This window comes from Salvia splendens, chromosome 16, assembly GCF_004379255.2.
Source record: "Salvia splendens isolate huo1 chromosome 16, SspV2, whole genome shotgun sequence".
In the NCBI taxonomy this organism is placed as follows: Eukaryota; Viridiplantae; Streptophyta; class Magnoliopsida; order Lamiales; family Lamiaceae; genus Salvia; species Salvia splendens.
In genome coordinates this window covers 15602159-15619064 of record NC_056047.1, presented here as the reverse complement: position 1 = coordinate 15619064, position 16906 = coordinate 15602159, and the positions used below count along the sequence as shown (strand labels likewise).

The window sequence follows — 16906 nt, the reverse complement described above, 5'->3', positions numbered from 1 at the left end:
AGATGATAAATGCGTTACTGATTAGTCCAGGGATGCCCCAGAACATGTGGGGGAAAGCTGTTTTGACAGCTAACTACATCCTAAACAAAATCCCACTCAAAAGTAAGGATGTTACTCCTTATGAGTTGTGGAAGAGAAAAAAGTCATCCTACAAATACCTCAAAGTGTGGGGGTGTTTGGTAAAGTGATGGTTACAATGCCCAAAGATATTACAATCAGTTCTAAAACGGTTGATTGCATCTTTATTGGGTATGCACTTAAGAGTAGTGCATATCGATTTGTTGTCCACAAGTCTGAAATACCGATTGTGACCGTGGGAACAATAATCGAGTCAAGAAATGATGTATTTCTTGAAAATATATTTCCTCGCAAAGACAAGGAAAATATTGCACCCAATTCTGAGACGAGAATTGAGGATGAAGCCATTAGTTCTTAATCAGCGGATGAAGAGCCAGAATCGCACAAGCGAACAAGGGCCGATCCAAACGATACAATACTAAGACGTAGTAGTAGGGTCAGTACACCAAAGACATTTGGTCCTGACTATATTGCTTTCATGTTGGATGAAGAACCAACATCGATAAAAGTAGCCTTTGATGGCCCAGACGAGCTGCATTAAAGAGAAACTGTTCAAAGCGAAATTGATTCAGTTTTGCTACCACACTTGGGTGTTGGTTGATCTACCTGAAGGTGCTAAACCTTTAGGATGCAAATGAGTCCTTAAAAGCAAGTTTAAGGCCGTTGGAACAGTTGATAAGTATAAATGGTGATTTAAGATGAAATGTATATGGAATAACCTAAAAGTTTTGTAGTACCTGGACAAGAGAGAAAGGTTTGCAAACTGGTTAAATCCCTATATGGATTGAAACAATCGTCGTTGCAATGACACTTGAAATTTGATAATGTGATGTTATCAAATGGATTTAAAATCAACGAATGTGACAAATGTGTCTACATTAAGAACACTGATAATTGATACGTTATAGTGTGTCTCTACGTTGATGATATGTTAATCATGGGTAGTGACACCTAAGTGATTAACTATACGAAATCCATGTTAAAGAGAAACTTTGACATGAAGGACGTGGGTCTAGCCGATGTGATTTTTGGAATGAAAAATTCTAATTCAAAGGAATCATCTTGACACAATCTCATTATATTGAGAAAGTACTAAAGAGATTCAACACCTATGATGGCATCCCGACTAAGACGACTATAGAGCTCAATGTTCACTTGAGCAAGAACAAGGGCGAGCCCGCTGCATAAGAAGATTATGCACGGGGCATTGAGTGCATTATGCATTTGACTAATTGCACTAGACTTGACATTGCTTGCGTTGTGAACAAGTTGAGTTGTTACACGAGCAATCCAAGCAATGAGCATTGGAAAGCTCTTGTAAGAGTTTTGAGGTACTTGAAATGTACTCAAAATCATGGGCTATAGTTCTCCATAAACCCCTCGGTACTTGAAGGGTAATGCGATGCAAATTGGATATCCGATAACAAAGACTGACTTTCAACAAGTGGATACGTCTTTACTATTAAGGGTGGTGCTGTCTCATGGAAATCCATGAAACAGACATGTATAGCCCGATCCACTATGGAATCTGAATTCATAGCTTTAGATAAAGCCGCGGATGAAGCCGAATGGCTTAAAAAACTTCCTTGAAGATATTCCATGTTGGTCAAAGCCCGTGCCTCCAGTGTTAATTCACTGTGATAGCCAAGCCGCTATTGGGAGGGCAAACAGTGGCTTTACAATGGTAAGTCTCGACACATTCATCGACGACATAATACCGTGAGACATTTGATCACAACAGTGGTGATTACAATTGACTACGTAAAGTCATTGGATAATCTAGCGGATCCGCTAACCAAAGGGTTAAATCGTGATCAAATGAATAAATTGCTAGAAGGAATGGGTTTGAAATCCACAAACTAAAGAATTGTCATAGTGGTAACCCAACCATGATGACTGGAGATCCCAAGAACTTGGTTCAATGGGAAAACTAAGCTATGAGAGTTCGTGTGAAACACTCATCTATATCTATTCCCTAGAGAGCAATAGAGTGTTATAAAACTTGCTTAGTGGTGAGGTTAAGTCTATGACTTTTAATGATCCCTAAAGGATCTCGTTGAGATGAAGTTCTCAAGGAGACCGAGTATGTCAAGATACTTAACGAGGAATCACCTATGTAAGTGTGAAGTGGGGTCGCTTCAAACAATACACTTATGAATCCAAAGTGGTGTCCAAGGCCTGAAATGGACACAAAACGTGAGAACGGATGAGGTTGAGGTGTTTAAGTGTTAACATCATTGTCTCGGTGCACGCCGTGGAGGAATAATTCAAAGCATCGCGCTACTAGTCCGCCTGTGTGTCCGATGGTGTTGACTATGGATGGTTCAAAGCCAAAAACTACCTATTCTTATGCTTACATACCTCTTGAGGGTTGAGCTTGTGTCTGCATACATATGCATTTGGCAATTTCCACTCATGTGGGGGGATTGTTGGAATCGTGCTTAGTCAAATGTTTTTTGACTAATAATAAATGTTATAAGACATTTAATTTTGTGAAATTAAATGCAATAGCGTCGATCTACGTTCCGAGTAGATGACCGTAGTATATTCAATTTCTCAAATCCGATTCCCGGTAAGTGAGAAATAATATATTAAAGTTGGTCACAATAAAGCTAGAAATGAGCTATGAGAAAAACTAAGGGATTAATTAACTAAGTGTTAATTATCCCACATCGGGGATAATAAACTTCTTTGATGAAGTATTAAATCAGATGAATTATTATGTGTAATAATTATCGTGGAATAAGACAGGTGACAGAGCCCACACGCGCGTACACGCGCGCCGCCGCCGCGACCCACGAGCCGCGCACCACGCACCGTGCACCGTGTCTCATGCCCCGTGCACCGGGTGCCTTGTGCGTTGGTTCTTGGCAATTGGTCTTTGGGTGGTCTTTGGGCTGTTCTTTGGAGCTAGTCGTTGATCGTGGTTCGTGCCCCGCTTGTTCTTTTTAGACCAACCCAAACTCCACGCTATCCCCGACGGGTCCTAGTCCACGTCATGGTCCCGCTGGACCTCGAGGCATGACGGGAGACAAAAGGTTCCCACTGGACCCCGACGCACAACGGGAGACAAAAGGTCCCCGCTGGACCCCGACTCACAACGGGAGTCAAAAGGTCCCTGCTGGACCCCGACGCATAACGGGAGACGAAAGGTCCCCGATGGACCCCGACGGTCCATGGTGTATCCCGTCGTGTAGCATGTCCAGGTGCGTCGTGTCTCTTCAGCTCCCACTGGCTAGTGCACCAGCCAACAACCCCCGGCGGTTACAGTCAAACCATCATGGCACACATGATGGCTGTTGACTCCATCAATGCTCCAGCGGGTGGACTTGGCCTATAAATAGGCAGTCACTTAATGCATTGCACAATTAGACACACAACACATTCGCATAGCTCTCTCCCTCTCTCTGCATAGTCTTCCCGTCGAAGCTCTGCCCTCGCCATCATCTAGTTCGCCGGAGCTTGTTCCGTCTGCGGTGCTGCAACAAACAAGACGAAGCCGTTTTATCTTTGGGGACGACACGCCAAACCGAGAGCACTACCGAGACGTATCTCGTCTGGCGGAAAGAGGACTCCTCGACTCGGCTTACAATTACATCTTTACGGTTTATTGTTTCGAATTCTGTTTTGTATTTCAATTCAATTTATTTCCGTTTACTTTCTCCGTACTTCATTGGGTTGTATTGCCCGGTTAGTGTATCGCAGTTTAACAATCATTTTCGACAACAGTACTATAATATATAAATTTGAGAAAGTGAAAAAGAAAATGCAATAAAATTACAATTTCATTCCTATTTTCGTACGTTCCATTCTATCATATACCAAGAAAGACTTCAGTGTTACTAATTTCTTTTGCATATCCAGTGTTAATTAGAAATTAATTGCTGATTAATTTAACAATTTTACTTCACTTATATACTATGTCCTTCTAGAAGTTGAGCAATTTAATATGGTTAACGACTGAATGCTATTACTATAATATAAACCATAATTCCGTTTAATTAATTTAATCCCATTATATTGCATGACTCAATGAGTTCCATTGTAGATACAGACATACAGCTGTGCGTAGATATATGTCTTCTTTCTTAAGATCTTTGTATTTCACCACAAAATGAAAGATGTAAAAAATATATAGTACTAGTATAAAATATTTGTATCCATTGCTGCTACCCATAATATATGCGTCAAGTATCTAGAAACCTTTGCTTTAACTCTTAAAATAAAGCATAATCATCGCGGAGAAATATGCCCATCAGATCAATTAGTGTACAAAGCATATTTATATTCTCTCGTCAATTATGTATGTGCTCTAATTTGTTAACAATGCATCTCTAGGTTCGATTAATATTCTTTTCCCCATATTTCCTCTATCTATCCTCTATCCAAAATGTGTTAATATAACTAAATAGCCAGCAACAAATGTTTAATGATCATGTTTCGAAAAACTAATGTAAGAAAATGCACAATGGCTTAATAACATAATACTGCTTCCAACTTAATATCAAAAGAATGAATTATTTGATAAATTAGTTATTCAATATTTGGTATTCTTGAACATATTTTCATTCAATTCTCACATGATACTGATAACATTAAATATGTTAAAATTAAGATATTCATTACTACACGTTTTATCTAGAAGAACGTGGGGAACTCCATTTTTCATTTATAATTTTAATATAAAACATTAAACTAATTAGGATGAAATCTGGAGATTGAGGTAAGCATCTTCAGCGCATATTACTAATTACCCCATATATAATTCATCAAATGGCGAGCAATATATAATATATATGACCATGTAATACTGATTCTACCTAGCTAGGAACCTTCCTCGCACCTAACTTTATTTCAAAAGATCACCTACAATAATTATTAAATAACACGTTTTTTAGTGTCTAAAACTGTCATTCTTGTTGGAGTTGTTTGATAGACTATAAATACTCAAAGTAAAAAAAAATGGCGAGCATGAAAGTTCAATGCTATAACTCTAAAATATTCAAAAGCAAAATGTTCACCCAAACAACGCAAACACAGAGGAAGAAAACATAAGGAAGTAGCGAAAAAACACCAAATGAAAGAGTATTTAATAGTGCTTTATTTTATGGTTTCATCTTTTCAACTAACTCTTTTATTTCTATGTAACGCTTCCTCCATCCTATTCAAAGTGCAGTATTTCTTTTTCAACATAAAATATTATGTAGCATTGTTTTGTATATTAAAAAAAAGAGAGAATAACCGTAACTAATACTGCATATGCATATAACAACAAAAACTTCCTTACTTCATTTGACACGGCACCAATTAGTCATTTGGTCACAATAATAGCAACATTACTTCGAAACTTCAGCCTTCCATAATTAAATATTTCCTTCACCTATAAATAGGCTCCCATTTTCTCATATCCAAACACCAGTACTCATACAATTTCTTACAAATTCGAATCACTTTAAAAAAAAAAAACACTCCAGCTCTAAATCTTTTCTCCACAAATGTCAAAAGGAGAAGGAAGAAGCCGAAAGAAATGCTTAGCATACGTTGCAGCATTCATAGTGTTCCAAACAGCCGTCATTTTGGTCTTCGCTCTCACCGTCATGAAGATCAAAAGCCCGAAGGTGAGGTTCAACGCTATGGTTGTCGAAAACTTCAGCTCCAGCAACAGCACCGCCACTTCCATCAACATGAAGCTGCTCGCGCAACTCACCATTAAAAACACCAACTTTGGCCATTTCAAGTATGACGAGAGCACTCTCGTCATACTGCACAAGGGTGTGCCACTCGGGGAGCATGTCATCCCCAAGGGGCGCACCAAGGCCAAGAAAACACAGAAATTTGAGATCTCCGTGGATGTGAGCACGGCTAGGGGATCGGGTAGTGAATTGAGAAATGAGATCAATTCTGGAATTTTGAAGCTAAGCAGCCAAGCAAAGTTGAATGGGAAGGTGCATTTGTTTAAGATCATCAAGAAGAAAAAATCTGGTGAAATGAAATGTGATTGGGATGTCAATTTGGGGACTAGGCAGGTGGAAAATTTGAAATGCAATTAAATTTTTTTATTTACATGTATACATATGTTATGTATATTCCTCGTAGGGATTTGTTGTATTTATTTTACATGTGCAACTATTGTGTATTGATTTTTATTCATTTTGTCCTATTGATTTGATTTTATGATCTCATGGTGAATGTCGTTCAATTCAATTTCCATTTTATTTTCAACCTTTCATTTCTGTAATTAATTATTGTGAAGAATAGAAACGGTAGATACAAATATAGAATTCTTTGTTTAGATTCTTTCAATCACTATTTTTTTTAAGTAAGGGTAATCTACAGATTAATCAATCATTTCTTCTCTTTAGTATTTTTCATTTTTCAAATCTTTTAGCATTATAATTTCTTTAATTAACTAAGTTTTTTCCTTTTAGAAATTATTTAATATTACTGGATTTGAATTATTCTTTCCTTTTAGAAATTCTTTTTATTTTACTTCGATTGTTCTGTCAATGAAGAAATTGACTGACAGGAGATGCAATTCGGACTAAATGATTCACGAAATTATGACTCTCGGTTGTTTATTAATCATTTGAAACAAGAGTAGTGATTCATGTTAATTGATCCTTACATCACCGAGAATTATCTATCTTCTTTTCCATGTCATTAACCGAAGAAAATTTCTCTTACCAATTAAATTGAAAAACATTATGAATTGAATCACAATTCACTAACCAAGATTTTATAATTTTATCATCAATCGAACCATTATTCATGTTTTTCCTTGAGCTCGCATTATTTGTGTAATATTTTATAATGAGTAGTAGATATCATTAATTTCACAATTCAATTTCGTGCATTTGTATCGTAGTAAACATATTGACAAATCAGGTTTGAAGTTACAAATTCATAATGTTATCATAATTGGGCTTGTTTTGCTTAGCGGGAATTCAATAATCCACATCAGTTACATACATAAAATAAAAAGTGGTATTTTTCATTTCAAGTATTCGCTCTGTTATTTCACTTAACAAAATCATAAAACATAAAAAACAATTAGATATGAAATCAATCGTCAAACATCGCAGTGTTTTAAATCCCCATACCATGGTTATCTGTCTCTCCACCACAATTTATTTTAAATTTCTCTTTAGTATGTAATAATTCAGCGTAAACTCACCGTTATGTGCGCAACCTTGTAGAAGTTTATGACTCAACAATATACTACTTATTAGTATAATTAATCCCATTGTAGACACAGTTGTAGATATCCCCCTTTCCAAGATATCTGTATTTATATATTGCTTCATTTACAAGATTGGGATGTTTATTTGCTTTTATTCTAAAACGAATCGTCCAATTACCATGCAAGTACGCAGTGGCGCATATCTGCACTCTGTAGATTCTTGCATTTAATTAATCTTATTCATAAAGATGTCAACCAAAAATCATGTTATAATTCGTGTTCATGATTTCTAGTAATTATATAAGATTATGTCCATCATATTAAAAAATCCCAAACACAGTATGTGTCGACATTATAGTATAAGAACACCAATTTTGAACCATAAAAATATGTTATCAAACTTATATGGCCACATCACAAATTAATGTTTTAGCTCTTGAAATCAATTGCATAATAAATTTGGTTCAATATTTATGAGATCATTGATGCTCAACTTTCTCGACACTCCTTCAAAGCTTCTAGATCCCACTGCTTAGAGCATCTCCAATGATCGCTAGCGGACCGGCTAGCCGATTCCCGGCGCTGGCCGGTCGCTAGCCGAACCATTGTAGGCGACGAGCGGCAAAACGGCTAGCCGATCCGCTAGCCGCCATTGTAGGCCCGGAATCGGCTAGCCGATATATTTTTTAATTATGTAATTTTTTTATAATTTACTTTTTTTAAATTTAAATAAAATTATTGCACTTTCCCGTATATGTGTCGTAAATTTAATTCCGTATTTGCGTGATTGTAATTTTTAATTTTGTAATTCCGTAATTCATGTGTGGAAGAGGGGTTTTTTTAATTATGTAATTTTTTTATAATTTACTTTTTTTAATTTAAATAAAATTATTGCATCCCGTATCTGTGTCGTAAATTTAATTTTGTATTTGCGTGATTGTAATTTTTAATTTTGTAATTCCGTAATTCGTGTGTGGAAGAGGGTTTTTTTAATTATGTAATTTTTTTATAATTTACTTTTTTTTAATTTAAATAAAATTTTGCATTTTCCCGTAACCGTGTAGTAAATTTAATTCCGTATTTCCATGATTGTAATTTTTTATTTTGTAATTCTGTAATTCGTGTGTGGAAGAGCAGTTTTTTTATTTATGTAATTTTTTTAATGAACTTTTTTTAATTTAAATGAAATTATTGAATTTTTCCGTATATGTGTCGTAAATTTAATTCCGTATTTTGTGTTATTGTTAATTATTTATTTTTAATAATTTTGTTTATTGTGACTGGGCTATGGCTGGGCTATTGCTTGTCCAGTTGCTTGTCCTGATGATGTGGCAAGAGGAGTTTTAGTGCTGATGATGTGGCAGGAGGAGTTTGTGGCTGGGCTATGCCTAGGCTATGACTGGGCTATTTTTATTGGAGATGCTCTTAGAGCAGACAAACGCCAAGTTCACTATTCCTTCTTCATTATTACTATTTGTGATTAAATGTCTATCCACTTCGACATACTTGGTTCGATTATGTTGAATTGGATACTCATGTATACGGAGTATTAAATGTTGTGATGTAATGAAATTAAGTTTAATATTTTATATACACATAAACATGGGCGGACCCAAAGATAAAAGGGGAGGGGCTTGAGCCGTCAATGAAATACTATTTTTTTTAACTTTTTTCTATTATTTCTTTTTTGAAATATAGTTAAATTTAGTGTAAGTTATAATGTAAAAGCCCCTGCAAATTATCTAAATTACTCAAAAGAGGGAACATCATTTTTGGTCCACGAACTTTGTCAAAGTATCATTTTAGGTCCGTGAACTTTGAAAATATCATTTTAGGTCCATGAACTTTGAGTTAGTATCATTTGAGGTACTTTTTACTATTTCCAATTTTTGGGATGAAAATACCCTCAATACCTTAAAGTGTATATATTTTTAATAAATTTATCATATACTCATAATGTTTTATAAATATCTTTACAATATATTTTTGAGAAATTTTCTAAATATAATTTGACCTTAAATATTATCACTTAATTTTGTGACATGCAAGTAAAATTGCTTCTTCAATTTTTTATATTAATTTTTTTTTAAATTGAATAAAGAACTTTTCTTTAATAATAAAAAATTGAATAAAGATCTTTTCTTGCATGTCACAAAATTAAATGATAATATTGAAGGTCAAATTATATTTAAAAAATTTGTCAAAAATATATTGTAAAGATATTTATAAAAAGATCTTTATTCAAGTTTTTATTATTAAAGAAAGTTCTTTATTCAATTTTTAAAAAAAATTAATATAAAAAATTGAAAAAGCAATTTTACTTGCATGTCACAAAATTAAGTGATAATATTTAAGGTCAAATTATATTTAGAAAATTTGTCAAAAATATATTGTAAAGATATTTATAAAAGAATATGAGTATATGATAAATTTATTAAAAATATATACACTTTAAGGTATTGAAGGTATTTTCGTCCAAAAAACTTAGAAATAGTAAAAAGTAACTCAAATTATACTAACTCAAAGTTCACGGACCTAAAATGATATTTTCAAAGTTCACGGACCTAAAATGATACTTTGGCAAAGTTCGTGGACCAAAAATGATGTTCCCTCTACTAAAAAATATTCATCAAAATAAAATTTAGAAATCTCATCCCATATCGATAATTATTTCTACGTCGGCCCTGTACATAAATAAATTTTAAAATATTGATTTCCAATTTAATTAATACAGATATTCTTTGTAATTAAAAATACGAATTTTACTCTTTACTTCTTTTAATTTAGAATAGTCCAAATTTCACATGTTTGGTTCTTTTAAGTCCGATATTCTTCAAAAAATTCTTGGGAGCTTTCTAATCTATACTCCCCCAATCTCATTAAATGTGTTTCGTTACAAAATTTTATATAGTGTTGTTTTGAGAGTTAATGAAAAAAGATATAATAAGAAAGAAGAAAAAATAAAAATGATGTCATTTTTATTTTATAAAATATTTATATTTAATTGGACAATATAGAAAGAAATTTTTTTTATTTGTAATAAGACGGATGAAATATTTCACGTCATATTGGGTTTACTCACCTACAAGGGTCACAAACATTTTTAAGTAACTAGTATAAACTGATGTAGACAAGGTGTGAATTAAAACTTTCCATAATTTCCGTTGTGCTTCTAGATACTGACCCATTTAGTTCGGTGCTTATAATATTTATAAGGGGTTGTTACGATTAATTAACTACTAATTAATTTAGTCTTATTTCTAGTTTATGACTCGCTATTCCTGATTAAGACATGTCTGTAAATATCTTCCTCTTTGTATCAGAGAAAAATATTTTCCTTTCAAAGATATTCGTCTGCGTCGATCATATGGGCATATTCCATCGTTTATAAGATTTCAGTATTTAATGTTAATCAGAATTTCCACCAAAGATTTAGGTACCAAACGTCTCTTGCTAATCAGAGATTTTGATTCTTTTTTTTAATGAGAGATTTTTTCGTTTAATTTTTACTAGTTCGGTTATTGTGCTATTTGATTAGAGTTCTTTAATGTAGACATTATAATGTGATGATATGATTAATTATGTAACAAGATTTTGATTCATCATGCCACAACACGGAGTTGTGATCAATGTCGAACCAATTTTAAAGACCGAACTAGAGACCAAATCTAGGCCATTAGATCTAGTTTTTTTGATGAGATGTGCTACTGTGTAAATTTTTTTCGGACTTCATTACAAGCTCATTTTACTTCATTGTATAGATTTATTACTTCATTCCGTACGTAATACCTTGAAACTACAACATGTTTTTACTTTCTTCCAGTAGGTTTTGAAATGATTCAACATATGCTTCATTTGAATTCATTGACCTGAGTTTTTACTTTATTTACATTAAAAATGCAATTTATTCAAGTGCGTTTATTACTTCATTCAGAAACCTTATTACTTCATTGGATAAGGTTTTCACTTTATTTCAGTAGGACTTCAAATGATTCTACACATACTTCATTCCAATAATTTATTACATCATTCCATGTGTTTATTACACCATATCAGCGTCGTGGCGGTGGTGATAGATATTGTAGAGAGAAAGAACGGCGCGCGACGGCGAAGCCGCATTTACGTACTGGAATGAAGTAATAATCTTATTGGAATAAAGTAAAATCCTACTAGAATGAAGTAATATATTCTGGAATGAAGTTAAATCTTCGTAACATGTTAGTATGATTTATTTACCTCCGGATGAATTAAAATAGGCTCGTGATGAAAGCGAAAATAATTGATAAATTTGTGTCTCTCATCCATAAAAAACTAGATCTAAAAACCCTAATTTGGTATGGTTCGATGGTTCGGCAATAAGGAGTGGATTTGCATATAATGGGACTCACACAACATGATTATACTAAACTATCCATTAATGACGATTTAGTTCTGACATTTGAGTCGAAGAAAGTTAGCAAACACGTTTTCAATTAATTATAGAGTAAAGGCCAAAATTGGTCCTGAACATATAGTCATTTTACGATTTTGGTCTTAAACATTATCTTTTGGATTTTTTGGTCCTGCACATATGGACATTTGATCATTTTGGTCCTCCGTCAATATTTCCGTTAAAAACTAACGGTCAACATTATCTTTTGGATTTTTTGGTCCTGCACATATGGACATTTGATCATTTTGGTCCTCCACATATGGAATTTTGATCATTTTGGTCTTCCGTCAATATTTTCGTTAAAAACTAACGGTCAACGGCCGATTTTTGACTAAAACAATGAGTTGGGTCGGGTCGGGTTTGGGTTACACGTTAAGAAAAAAAAAATATTTTCTTAAAATCTAAGCATAATATTTTCGTTAAAATCTAAGCATAATATTCTTAAAAAATTAATTAATATTTTTTAATTAATAAAATTAAAGTATAGTATTTTTTAATTGATTTTTTCATGAATTTGAAGAAAATATTATGCTTAGATTTTATTAAAAATAATTTTTTAATTATTTAATTTTATTATATAGATTTAATATTAGTATACTTTAATTTTATTGTTTTGATTAAAAAATGATTATTTTAATTTGGTAATTTTTTATTTTATCGTGTAATATCATGTTTAAATCATATAATAACATCATGTTTTAGTCGTTATAATATTTTTAATCAACAAAAATAACTAAAAATTAAAGTTTTATAATTTTTTAATTAATAAAAAATAATTATTTTTTTTCTTAACGTGTACCCAAACCCGACCCAAACACGACCCGACCCAACCCATTGTTTTAGTCAAAAATCGGCCGTTGACCGTTAGTTTTTAACGAAAATGTTGACGGAGGACCAAAATGATCAAAATTCCATATGTGCAGGACCTAAATGATCAAATATCCATATGTGCAGGACCAAAAAATCCAAAAGATAATGTTGACCGTTAGTTTTTAACGAAAATGTTGACGGAGGACCAAAATGATCCAATTTCCATATGTGCAGGACCAAAATGATCAAATGTCCATATGTGCAGGACCAAAAAATCCAAAAGATAATGTTTAGGACCAAAATCGTAAAATGGCTATATGTTCAGGACCTTGAAACTACAACATGTTTTTACTTTCTTCCAGTAGGTTTTGAAATGATTCAACATATGCTTCATTTGAATTCATTGACCTGAGTTTTTACTTTATTTACATTAAAAATGCAATTTATTAAAAATGCAATTTATTCAAGTGCGTTTATTACTTCATTCAGAAACGTTATTACTTCATTGGATAAGGTTTTCACTTCATTCCAGTAGGACTTCAAATGATTCTACACATACTTCATTCCAATAATTTATTACATCATTCCATGTGTTTATTACACCATATCAGCGTCGTGGCGGTGGTGATAGATATTATAGAGAGAAAGAACGGCGCGCGACGGCGAAGCCGCATTTACGTACTGGAATGAAGTAATAATCTTATTGGAATAAAGTAAAATCCTACTAGAATGAAGTAATATATTCTGGAATGAAGTTAAATCTTCGTAACATGTTAGTATGATTTATTTACCTCCGGATGAATTAAAATAGGCTCGTGATGAAAGCGAAAATAATTGATAAATTTGTGTCTCTCATCCATAAAAAACTAGATCTAAAAACCCTAATTTGGTATGGTTCGATGGTTCGGCAATAAGGAGTGGATTTGCATATAATGGGACTCACACAACATGATTATACTAAACTATCCATTAATGACGATTTAGTTCTGACATTTGAGTCGAAGAAAGTCAGCAAACACGTTTTCAATTAATTATAATTAAAATTGTAGTTTAATTAACAAAACACGATTATCTAAGTACATCAACGCGCATAATTCGCAGTATTACTTTGACATTTCATCCAACCAATCTACTTCAACAACTTATTTTCTTTTCCTATATATACACTCTCATTTCTTCATTCCTAACACAAACACACCCAATTTCCTACTTCACTTTCACATCTCTTAATCAAGCAAAAGCAAACACTCTTTTTTTTTTTTCCTCCACAAATTAATATGTCAAAAGGAGAAGGAAGAAGTGGCAAGAAATGCTTAGCATATGTTGCAGTGTTCGTGGTGTTTCAAGCTGCCATCATTTTGCTCTTCGCCCTCACGGTCATGAAGGTCAAAAGCCCGAAGGTGAGGTTCAACGCTATGGTAGTCGAAAGCTTTAGCTCCAACAACAACACCGCGACTTCCATCAACATGAGGCTGCTCGCTCAACTCACCATTAAAAACACAAACTTCGGCCATTTCAAGTATGACAACGCCACGCTTGTCGTGTTGTACAATGGGATGCCACTCGGGGAAGCTGTGATTTCCCGGGGGCGCACCAAGGCTAGGAAAACGCAGAGGTTCAACATCAACGTGGATGTTAGTACGGATAGAGTACTATCGGATAGTAACTTGGGAAATGACATAAATTCTGGAATTTTGAAGCTCAGCAGCCAAGCAAAATTGAATGGAAAGGTGCATTTGATGAAGATCATCAAGAAGAACAAATCTGGGGAAATGAAGTGTGATTGGAGTGTGAATTTGGGTAACAGGCAGGTGGAGAATTTGAGATGTAACTAGTTATAATGTTTTAGGACTTTATATGCTGGTTTGGGCTTTATTTATAATTTTACTTATTTGTTGATTCCATTATTCTAGATTCTGATTTATTTATCTCAGTTTACATGTTAATTGTTATGGGTTAGATTTTAGCTCTGCTTCATATAATACTACCACTATAATTTAGTATTTTGGATTGAAGCTGTTATATTTGTGTGAGTTTGCTTGACCGCTATCTGCAAAACGTAGACTTATAAAATTTCGAATTACAAACTTATATGATATAAATTTGTACTATCGCATGGAAAACAGAAATCTGGAAGAGAACACATGAATAAAAGCTCTATTTACAATGACATAGTAAATTAGTAATGCTTATGATCATGTCTCTATTTTTTTTATTTTATTTTTGCAAATGAACATAAATTTTAATGTTGTGTTACACATTCAGCTCAAACCAAGATCTCTGACTTCAAATATAACCACTTTTGAACTCGCACATACACAAAAACATATAATCATATCTCTTTTATATATTATAATTTAGTGAATAGCGAGACCCATATAATTGTGTAGTATGTCTCTTCTATACAAATTGGACATCGCTTTTATTCAGATCCAACAGACGACATCAGCGATGCCGATAATATCAACTATCTCGGTATGACTTGTAATTCATGTTGAGGCAGCGGATAATTAAGCTGTTTTCTCTATAAGTTTGTTTGACATGTTTGCATCACTCTTTAAACTGATTTTTCATTCACAATTATTTTAAATCTTTCAAATATTATTCATATCATTGAATATCCTCACTCAAGATGCCTGAAATTAATTGGGGAAAGGACGCACAAATATGAATGTGTGTTTATGAGCGTATGACTTAGTTTTTTAGCCAAAAAATTTGAAGCCGCCACTAATTACTATAGCGCATACCTTTTTCTTCCATTTGAAGTCGTCCGATATGTACATATAGTTAATCTACAAAATTCATTGACCTTTTCCATTTCCAGTCCCATCGTTTATGATGTTTTGTTTCACTAAATTACTTTATATAAATTCGGAACTATTCTCAATTCAAAAGCAACAAACCAATCGGACTAAAATGAAACAATCGAACTCCCCTAATATCCATCAACTTTTATTTTTTTCTCTCTTTTCTAAAAATATCTTCTATTACTCTAGCTACTATACCCAAGAAAGGTTAAGAAATAATAAAAAATACAATAAAATATACTTTATGTTAAGCGCGTAAATTCAAATCAACGTATTTGAGAGAAGACGTTATTGCTAAGTCGTACACGAGTAGTTCCACTAGCACATCAATGGGTCCCTATTCACTATTTGAATATGATATAATCCCTTAAATCATTCCACATAGTCACAACACAAGAAAATAAGAGAGATAAACTACAAATTCTATCAGAAGCTTCTATATATTAACTATTCTAACAAAGACCGTTATGTCCGTACTCGCCTTGTCACACACCTAGAAAACCTCTTTCCATTCAAAATACCCAAACCAATTACTCGTTTTCACCCCAATTTTCAAATCCACATTTTCCAAGAAATAACCCTTAAAAAACCTATATATACCACATTCTTCCCCTCCCTCAAATATCCCAATTTCTTTCACATTCACCAAATATCTTGGTGCCTTTTTTCCATAACTCAAACCCTATCTATACATATATTGAAAATGACAGACAAACACCAGTCGGAGGTCCAGCAGGGATACCCTTTGGCCCCGGCCACGCTAGTCCCGAGGAGCGACGAGGAATACGGGCGCTACTCCAGCCAATCGGAGGCGGAGATGAAGAAGAAGAAGAGGACGAAATGCATTGCATACATCGCGATTTTTGCGGTTTTCCAAGTGGCGGTGATCCTAGTTTTTTCCCTCACCGTGATGCGCGTGAGGACGCCAAAGGTGAGGCTGGAGGATATCGTCATCACCTCCAGCCCCGCCTCCAGCGACCTGCGGCTGAGCGCGCGGATCACGGTGAAGAACACCAATTTCGGGCGCTACAAGTATGAGAGCACGCTGGCTACGATTAGGTCTGGCAGCGGAGGGCAGGTGGTGGCGCAGTTTGCGATCGAGGAGGCGCGTGCGAGGGCGCGTTCGACTAAGAAGGTCACTTTTGTGGCGGATTTGGGGAGCGGCGGGAATGCGGGGACGGTGGATTTTGTGGTGGAGGCGAGGATGAGAGGGAAGGTGGAGCTGATGAGGGTGATTAAGAGGAAGAAGACGGCGGAGATGGCTTGTAATTTTACTGTTGTTTTGGCGAATAATGGTGTGCAGAATTTGAGATGCAAGTGATGGACTTCTTTTATTTTATTGTATATTGATTTTATTTTCTTGTGTTTTGTTGTGGTTGTATTGGTTTTGATCATGTTGTTGTTAATAATGTCATCTATTTTTGCTTATTTACTGAGTTTGGTTTTGATGATGATTACTTTCGTGTAATACTTAATGTTGGGGTACTTTTGGTTTAGCGTTTTATGTAAATATCGTTTTTCATGGTTTTTGAGAGTTTTTGAATTGGAACAGACATATTGTTATTTTCTTATCACGTTTATGATGTTATTTTCAACTTA

At 34.1% G+C, this 16906-nt stretch overlaps 3 protein-coding genes across 3 annotated transcripts; all 3 read left to right on the top strand.

Moving 5' to 3' along the window:
• The first annotated feature begins 5511 nt into the window (after nucleotides 1-5511).
• On the top strand, nucleotides 5512-6228 carry LOC121771245 (late embryogenesis abundant protein At1g64065-like). The gene has a single exon (XM_042168025.1). It carries the CDS (start codon nucleotides 5574-5576, stop codon nucleotides 6126-6128), a length of 555 nt encoding a protein of 184 aa, XP_042023959.1. The 5' UTR covers nucleotides 5512-5573; the 3' UTR covers nucleotides 6129-6228.
• A 7456-nt stretch (nucleotides 6229-13684) lies between these two features.
• On the top strand, nucleotides 13685-14433 carry LOC121770919 (late embryogenesis abundant protein At1g64065-like). Its single transcript, XM_042167695.1, has one exon. The coding sequence runs from the start codon at nucleotides 13778-13780 to the stop codon at nucleotides 14333-14335; it is 558 nt and encodes a 185-aa protein (XP_042023629.1). The 5' UTR covers nucleotides 13685-13777; the 3' UTR covers nucleotides 14336-14433.
• A 1577-nt stretch (nucleotides 14434-16010) lies between these two features.
• LOC121770250 (late embryogenesis abundant protein At1g64065-like) lies at nucleotides 16011-16628 on the top strand. Its single transcript, XM_042167016.1, has one exon. The coding sequence runs from the start codon at nucleotides 16011-16013 to the stop codon at nucleotides 16626-16628; it is 618 nt and encodes a 205-aa protein (XP_042022950.1).
• The last annotated feature ends 278 nt before the right edge of the window (nucleotides 16629-16906 follow it).

Bases quoted from the DNA above. Each gene is read 5' to 3' on its own strand.
- LOC121770919 (XM_042167695.1), top strand. From the start codon at position 13,778: ATGTCAAAAGGAGAAGGAAGAAGTGGCAAGAAATGCTTAGCATATGTT.
- LOC121771245 (XM_042168025.1), top strand. From the start codon at position 5,574: ATGTCAAAAGGAGAAGGAAGAAGCCGAAAGAAATGCTTAGCATACGTT.
- LOC121770250 (XM_042167016.1), top strand. From the start codon at position 16,011: ATGACAGACAAACACCAGTCGGAGGTCCAGCAGGGATACCCTTTGGCC.